Source organism: Saccostrea echinata, unplaced genomic scaffold (assembly GCF_033153115.1).
Source record: "Saccostrea echinata isolate AGI-Se365-2 ecotype Australia unplaced genomic scaffold, CSIRO_AGI_Sech_v1 ptg000037l, whole genome shotgun sequence".
NCBI classification, from domain to species: Eukaryota; Metazoa; Mollusca; class Bivalvia; order Ostreida; family Ostreidae; genus Saccostrea; species Saccostrea echinata.
Window position 1 is genome coordinate 1,690,649 of NW_026889786.1, and position 8,081 is coordinate 1,698,729.

Below are 8,081 nucleotides of genomic sequence, written 5' to 3' on the forward strand. Positions count from 1 at the left end.
AGCTAAAATATATAATTCACAATAAAAAAACCGGTATTACAAAAATGAAAAATAAAACCGGTATTACAAAAATGAAAAATATCGTGCCTAAAATCTAGCTAGCACACTACTGTTTTCAAACATGATCACTAAAAATTATATAATGTTGACTTCAAATCTTACGTCACAACCACCGAGATATATGAAAGATATGTGTCTTAATGTAAATAACTCCTGAACTGAAACTTATCAACAGAGTAAAAAAGAGTGTTTGTTTAAAATGTGGAACACCTTTAAACAATATTGTTCATAAAGTCTTCATGACTTCTCTGAATTTTGTCTAAAAACATTTTTCAGGGTTAGATTAAGTGTGGGTGATGCCGAGTTTTGCCTTGATAGGCTTTTAGGTGTCTGTGCCGGTTTTGTGGGTAGTTTATATGCATTCAGGAAGAACTTGTCCCTAGTTTCATCTGACAAAATTCCCAATATGCTGGCCCTTAAGTTTGACATCCAATATGGAACATAACGATGCTTTGGATTGGCTGATGTGACAGCCTCTTCCATTTGTTTAACGACTTCCCCAACACTACTACGTGCTCGACTCATGTGCGTAGAGATACTTTTACAGAATGCATCAAAGTATTCCTCTCCATACACCTCCTTGACCTCGGATGGAGTTTCAGCCCATGACTTCCGGTTGGCGTTGATAAGGTAATCCGATTCAACAATGGGCGTCCTAAAATAAAGACGTGGTTATTTTTGAAAGTCTCGCACGAAAAGGGTACAGATTTAACTGTCTGATGATGCTTAATGTATGTTACATGTTTCACTTTTCAATGTTGTTGGACAAACCTGTACAATCCGGGTTCTATAGTGATGACCTTGACACCAAATTTAGCCATTTCCTGTCGTAATCCATCTGAAAAGGCTATGCAGGCCTTCTTTGACATTGAGTATGCAGCGAAGGCCGGTACAGTTAAACGACCTACAAAAAGTGGGGAAATGCTAAAATATTTCGCGCTAGTAGGCAAACGAAAATGATCAAGTCCCAGAACAATAATGTATCTAGTATGACTGACAGAAACTCGTTTCAAATTTACATGTACCCCTTCCCTCTATATCCAAATCACCAGTTCTGTACCTTTGTTGAAAAAGAATGACAACTAAAACTTTAATCAGTCTCTACGGAATAGTTATTGCTGATTGAATTCTAATTCATACTTCTGCCAATGCGATTAGGCCCCCACCCCTCACTTTCAATTTGCTTCCAACGCCTATGAATGATAAAACTATAAGTTTGTTTATAGGCCTATTTCCTATGTACAGAAACTACGATACAAACTTCAGATGTAGCATAGTCAGTGGATCAAAGCAAATAGCCAATTTCAGGCCGATCGTGCTTCGAACATGATAACTGAAAGTTACATTAAATATGATCTCCTATTATAGTATTCTCTAAGATATAACCTCTGTTTGCTATGTTAATTATACTGAATTGTACATGCAGCTTATGTTTTAAGTGCTTTTAGTCGTATAAGACCAAATACAGACGTCGAGCCGTTCAAGGAAAGATATATTGATAAACAGCTATATTTTAATCATTTGACTGCGTCATTGGGAGTTATTTTGAATTTCATATAAGGGCTACATTAAGACTGAATATTTCTTTTTCTTACCAGCCAGACTTGCTACGTTAATAACCCGCCCCTCTCCATCGCGAAGAAGCGGCAAAAACGCTTTGGTAACCCGGACAACGCCAATGACGTTGACATCCATTATTTGCTGAAACTGCATAACTGAGCACCATTCTATCTCCTGAAATGTTGCTATTCCAGCGTTGTTAACCAGTGACCATAAAACTGGTAAGTATAAATGGCGAAATTAATAGAATCTTACTGAAATATCCAAAATTTTGGATATATTCCGACAGATACATTGTTCAAACCTGTTTATTTTCTTTGGATATCTAATGGAATATAACCTCAACTAAAGAACATTTTTGATTGAAATAAAATCTTAAATCAGTTATATTTTTCCTTTTTATCTTCAGATACATATCGACTAAATTCACGTGTAGATGTAAATGTTGCTAATTGTCTGGTTTTGTTACCTTAATTTTCAAAGCTTTGTCTGTTTATTTACATATGTTTATTGCAAACTGATTTTTTTTTTTAATCAATTAACCGAATTTCCCTGGATTCATGTAAATGATACACAATGTACGTAAATTGTGAAGTCCTATATTCCCTGTATTAAAATTACATTTATCAATGTCAAAGAAGATGGGCGAACAAGGCGAGCGAAATGCCTCTTCAAAATTTGCAAAAAATCTAACAAAGATTGAAATAATTTGCCTATGAAATAGCATACAGACACTTAGGAGGACAAAAAGGATCATTTTCGCATACTCTAACGCAATTTTTCGATATGAGTGGGTCTTCGATCTATATATTTTTTTTTTGATAGTTTGTCCTTAAAGTTTGCGTAAAAAGGCACTCTTTTGGTTAACAAAAACATGGAGCAAAGACCCACTATACCTTAAAAATACACTTATGACACAACACTCGCATCTTTCCGAGAAATACTTGAGGTTGGTTTAGTCAAGGGTCGTATCGCAAACATGATTTAAATGCCACTATTCATCAAGAGTTGTGTAGCGTAGTTGTTAGCGTGTTGGTCTTAATGGAAAATGATACTCAGGAATTTTATTGCTGGGGTTCGAATCCCGCGAGTGGCACATTATTTTAATAGCAGAAAAAATTTTGCCGAGAAAATTTTCCTCAGAAAAGTTTTGTTTATCATAATTTCATAAATTTTAATAATGAGAACTTCACTGTAAATACTAAATTCACACATTGAATAAGATCTTTATAAATCTGAAGCTATAGGCATTCTCCACGCCATGTTCACCTATTTCTTTTATACTTTTTCATGAAGTGGTGTATCCAATGATTTTTAAGTACATGTATCATAAAAAACGATTGTATCATACAGAAATCACTTTTAAAAAGTTTTGCTCAAAGCTGTGAAGTAAATGGTCTATTCTCATTTTCTTAATCTGACCCTTCTTTGTATATACAAAGGCTATATTAAGTACAGATATGCAGATCACGTTCCTATATCTTCAATGTTGTTTTATGAATAATTCATAGAGTCTTTTTTCCCAGGCCTTGCAGAGGGAGAAGAATGTCATCAATATACTTTTGTATGTACATAGTTGTTGACAGTGAATATAATTAGTAAAATCACGGAAGACAACCAATAACGACAATCACATACTCGCTTGTTCCAATAAACTTGTTTACTAATTTTATTACGATATAATTTTGATTTACAGAATATCAAGTGAATAGTGAATCAGCAGTTATTATTCCTTTGAAAAGTATGCTTAATAGCCCAGTACTTTTAAACGAAAATTATGCAACTTTTTATGACCAAAACCCATAAAATGAGAATTACTTAAGTCAAAATTTTCGAATTCATTTAATTCTGAATTTTATAACTATTCAAAGGCCAGTCAATACATTGTAGATGTGTAACATTGTTATATAAATGTGAATGAAAAAAAAATATCAAATAAGAGACCCCTCAATAGAAAATTTACTAAGCTTTAGTAAGAAGTGTTGACCGAGATCTGTTCTCTGTTTATGACTGTAGGGCCTAGAGTAGTACAACACTTTTCAGATTTAAGATAACCATAAATAAATATAGGTTAGGTCTGAATTTTGCGTAAAATTAATGTCGGCTGAAGAATTTAAAACTAAGTATTTAGTTAAAAGATATATAGTTTTGTTTTACTAGTTATTATTGTTTTTCGTACTGTTCAGTTTTATATTTTCTAGTTGATATTTTTTATAATGTCGGTTTCATAAAAAACAAACTCACTTTTCCCGTTTAGATTTTCTTTGACGGTCTGCACGGCTTTTTGGACTTGCCAATCATCTGTAACGTCCAGTTGCACCACGTGTATGTTATTGGAACTTTCTTTCAAACTACGTGCACCCTCACGATCCGAAAACAAACAACCAGCAAAAACAGTGAATCCTCTTTTGGCCAAATTCAGAGCCAAACTGTGGCCAAAACCGCTGTCACAGCCTTGCAAGGATAAATGTAAAACACTAAACGTTGTATACAGTTAATAGCATGTGTCATAATAAATTGATGTAAAAATGTAAATATTCATGAAATTTAATTCGACAATAAAATTTCCAGAGTTGAGCTTAAAAACTATGAAATTATTAATTTAAACCCAAAAACTTTTTAAACAACATTCTCTGCACCTCCTGCAATGAACCATTTCAACCCATATATATCAGTACAAGGATTTGTAACCACAGCTCTTAAAACCTGTTAGATTTTGGGTTTTTTTCTTTTAGATAATTGTGATATCTCATCTTGGGGTTAAAGGATTTTATAACACACCTATGTGAATTTAATCCCAGCAGATGAATAAACACAAGTATTTTATTTTTGGCAAGTTTGCATGTGAGAAAATTTAACAAAGAAATCAGATCAGGACAGTTATAAATTGTTTTTAGTGTTTACTCAATTTGAAATAATATTCACCTGTAATCAGAACTGCCTTATCCTGTGGTGAAACTGTACCCGAAGACACGGGAAAGAAAATGAAAGCCAAACCTAAACAAAGTGCACATAACAAACTCCCAGTGGACAAATTCTCTTGAAGGAATACGACTAATGGAAAACACAGTCTAGCAAGTAAAAGAAAAACAACCACAAGTGAAATATAATATCCAAGCTTTCGTCTGGTCGACATTTTTCCCAATGCTATCACTGCGGCTTTACGAAAGTCCAAAGTGCACCTGCTCGGGGTCTAGAAATGCTCTGCTATTTGAGATTCCTACGGATTACAAACAAGTAGACAATCTCGAAAACAATTGTCTCAGATTTACACCCATAATAACTTCCGCCTTAGATTTTTTATTTACGGCTTATGCAATGAATTTTCCATTGATCAAGCTATGGAAAAGCTCGTAACGAAATCCCATTGTTAAGTGACATAATTTATTCCACTTCAGTGAATAATAAAAACAGGCCATGGATTTAAATTGCTGATTGGAGTCCTTAAGTTTCTAAAGTACGAGGAACTAGAAGTACGACATTCATTATGTTTGAATAAACATAATTCCACGATTTTAGAATGATCCAAGCTTTTTCCAGGTGCATGGCTCAAAATGGAATTATAAAGAAAATATCTTTAAGTGCCCAGTACATGTACTAAATTGTCTATTCTTACGTATTTTCGGGTGTAAACAATGAAAAGCATAAAAAGAGAAATCTTAAGAAAATAAATGAAATCCAAAAGTTTTAGACTTCCGTGATTACTGAATTGTATTTTGTATACTGCATATAAAATTCCAGACAAAAACATGTGTATGTACAGAAAATTTTTGTATACAAAGAAATGAAATGGAATGTATCTTAAAGAAACTATCTCGCTGGTGAAAGCGATTTGCAGAGAACTAGTATTCACTTGCAGAGGATGTTACTCTGCTGATCAAAGCTTCGATAATAGCAGGCCCGTAGGAAGCAATTTCATTTGGGGGGGGGGGGCACAACCATACATATTCAGATTTTCAGTTGGGGGGGGGCACTATCGACTACCAAAAAAAAAAGGTCATTAGACGTTATTATTGAGGGGGCACAAGTATATAGTAGCTATGTTTTCTGTAGTATTCTATACATCGGCAAAATTATTGGGGGGGGGGGGCACGCCCCCCCCCGTGCCCCCGGTTCCTATGGCCATGAATAGCATCCGTTACTGTAACTTCCAATATCCGTCCATGTGCTTGTCTGCTGGTTCCAGTCGTCATAAGATGGTCCAAACCATTCTTTAGATGCTGTTTCAAAACCAAACAACACATCCTCCTGGGGGATGTCAGTATTAGTGGCCAATCCACTTCTCGATAAATTCCGGCTATAATTACGGATCATATCAATGAGGCCACAGCCAGCATGATGTTCTACCGCCTCCTCTAGTCTAATTACTGCTGTTTATCTCTTGTCTCAAATACTCACAATCTTTGGAAAAGCCTTAACACCGATTCTTGGAACCTTCTGCGTCCAACTTCTACAGCAAACTGCCCAACACTCCATCCCGACAGTCCGCCATGAGGTCTCGATACTTGAGACTTTCTGAGAGCTCCCTTGCACTGTTCCTCCCATATGGTACGCTCAGCTCTATAGCGGTTAGTATTTGACTGTCTAGAGGTAATGAAATATGGAGATAAGGAAGGCAATTCAAGCTCAAAGTCCACTTAAACCAGTACTAATCGGCAGCAGAGCAAACACGGACCTCCAAAAGGTAGGATCAGGTGTCATGGAGGAGTGAGCATCCCCTGCCGACCGGTCACGCCCGGTGCTCCTTCTCATGATCGGGAAAAAAACCCCGGGAAAATCCGTAAACAATTTAGTGTGTAAATAATGGCTTAACAATTAGTATGAAAAAAGTCAGTCAGCATTTTACTTAATGATAGGTTGCATTTGCTGACAAGGTAATTGTATCGACCAAAAAACTTGCGAAATGATGACTTCAAACGAGACTGTTGATATCTTCATTTCATCAACTTGTTTGTCAATGGCTGCCTCGTTTTGAAATTGTTCATACGTAGAGCATACTCTTCTGGGAGACAAAAAACCCATATACAGGCGATAAGGGTATATTTATACATAAGTAAGGAAAGTTGACGATTAAAAAATTGAAGTTATCAGGTTTATCATGAAGCTTTGTTGTTTGGTTACAATTAAAGTTTTTTTTCGAGTAAAATATCGAAATAAGGAAAAAATGTGTCAGACTCTGTGGTATCTTTTATTTCAAGCACACTGGGATATATCGAGTCGAGATATGAATGGAAGTAACTATTGTTAATTGATAATACGTCATCGGTATATCTACATGTCGAGTTGAAGGCCTCAGCAAGTGTTTTTTTTTTTTTTGTTTGTTTGTTTTTTTTTTTTGCTTCTCATGTAGAAGTTTCTGAATAAATTCTGCTTCATATGAATACAAAAATAGGTCTGCTAATAAGGGGGCGCAATTGATATCCATGAGAATTTCAACAGATTGTTGGAGGGCCTGACCTCCAAAAAGTACATAGATACTGCATGTTTCCATAATGTCGGGGAACGAGATCCACTCTCCACTCCCAGTCTAACCCTCTGTCCATCAACGATTTTGATCTTCCTCTGCTTCTAGTTTTTGATTCCCCAACTCTCATAATCTGTATCTGCCTCAATTTTCCAGGCATTTCATAATCTGTATCTGCCTCAATTTTCCAGGCTTTTTCCTCCTTCTCCCTTTCCTTCACTTACAGCACAACAGCCAAGTCACGCAGTACCTTGTCATGTATCCATCTGTACCTTTACTGAATCAGCGATACCTGGTATGATGAAAAAATACATTTATGTGACCTAGTCCATCTTATTCCATAAATTTACAGTGATGATCCTGAGACCCTAAAATTTAAAGATGGGGGTGGAGATGGAGGCATGTCATACACAAAAAGGCAACTCTTAACTCTCCACAATTTCGACCATGTCACTTGTCTATTTGGTTCCTTCCACTTCTTCCAGACCTCGGTGATCCTACCTCTGCTGCCTTTGCTTTTCCTCAGAATATCTCACTCCTGCTTGAACCATGCTTCGCCTTTCCGGAGTTGCTGCCTATACTGCTGGAGTGCGTCATGCCCACACCTTGCCCTCCGGTACACGTGTTTCCGAAAATATCCCGTATGTGCAGCATGTTCTCTGCTTGATCCACTGATACTGTTGCCGACAACTCCCTTTTTGTACGAGTCTGGGCGCCCGCCAGAACGCATTTTACATTTGCCGAGTTCCTCGCTGTCGTGACTAGGCGCTGTCGTGATTTTTCCCCACCACAGATGACAACAGTGACTGGCATGATGTGTTCTATTGTATATTTGCCGTAAAAGATAATGGGATTCCCAGTCATCTCCTTAGATAGCCATTAACGTGCCACACTATGACTTCATCTTTTGTAGTCGCGACTTTTACGTTTCAGAAGAAACACATAAGTCTGGGTAAATTCCATGCTTGTACATCTAAGCTTTGTACTTCCCCAGTTA

At 36.5% G+C, this 8,081-nt stretch overlaps 1 protein-coding gene across 1 annotated transcript; it reads right to left on the reverse strand.

Moving 5' to 3' along the window:
* Nucleotides 1-5,038, reverse strand: LOC133200166 (retinol dehydrogenase 7-like). The gene is made up of 5 exons (XM_061335930.1): nucleotides 4,546-5,038; nucleotides 3,865-4,074; nucleotides 1,656-1,838; nucleotides 832-964; nucleotides 1-715 (listed from the first exon to the last, which is right to left on the reverse strand). Exons 1-5 carry the CDS (start codon nucleotides 4,754-4,756, stop codon nucleotides 298-300), a joined length of 1,155 nt encoding a protein of 384 aa, XP_061191914.1. The 5' UTR covers nucleotides 4,757-5,038; the 3' UTR covers nucleotides 1-297.
* Nucleotides 5,039-8,081: the final 3,043 nt, after the last annotated feature.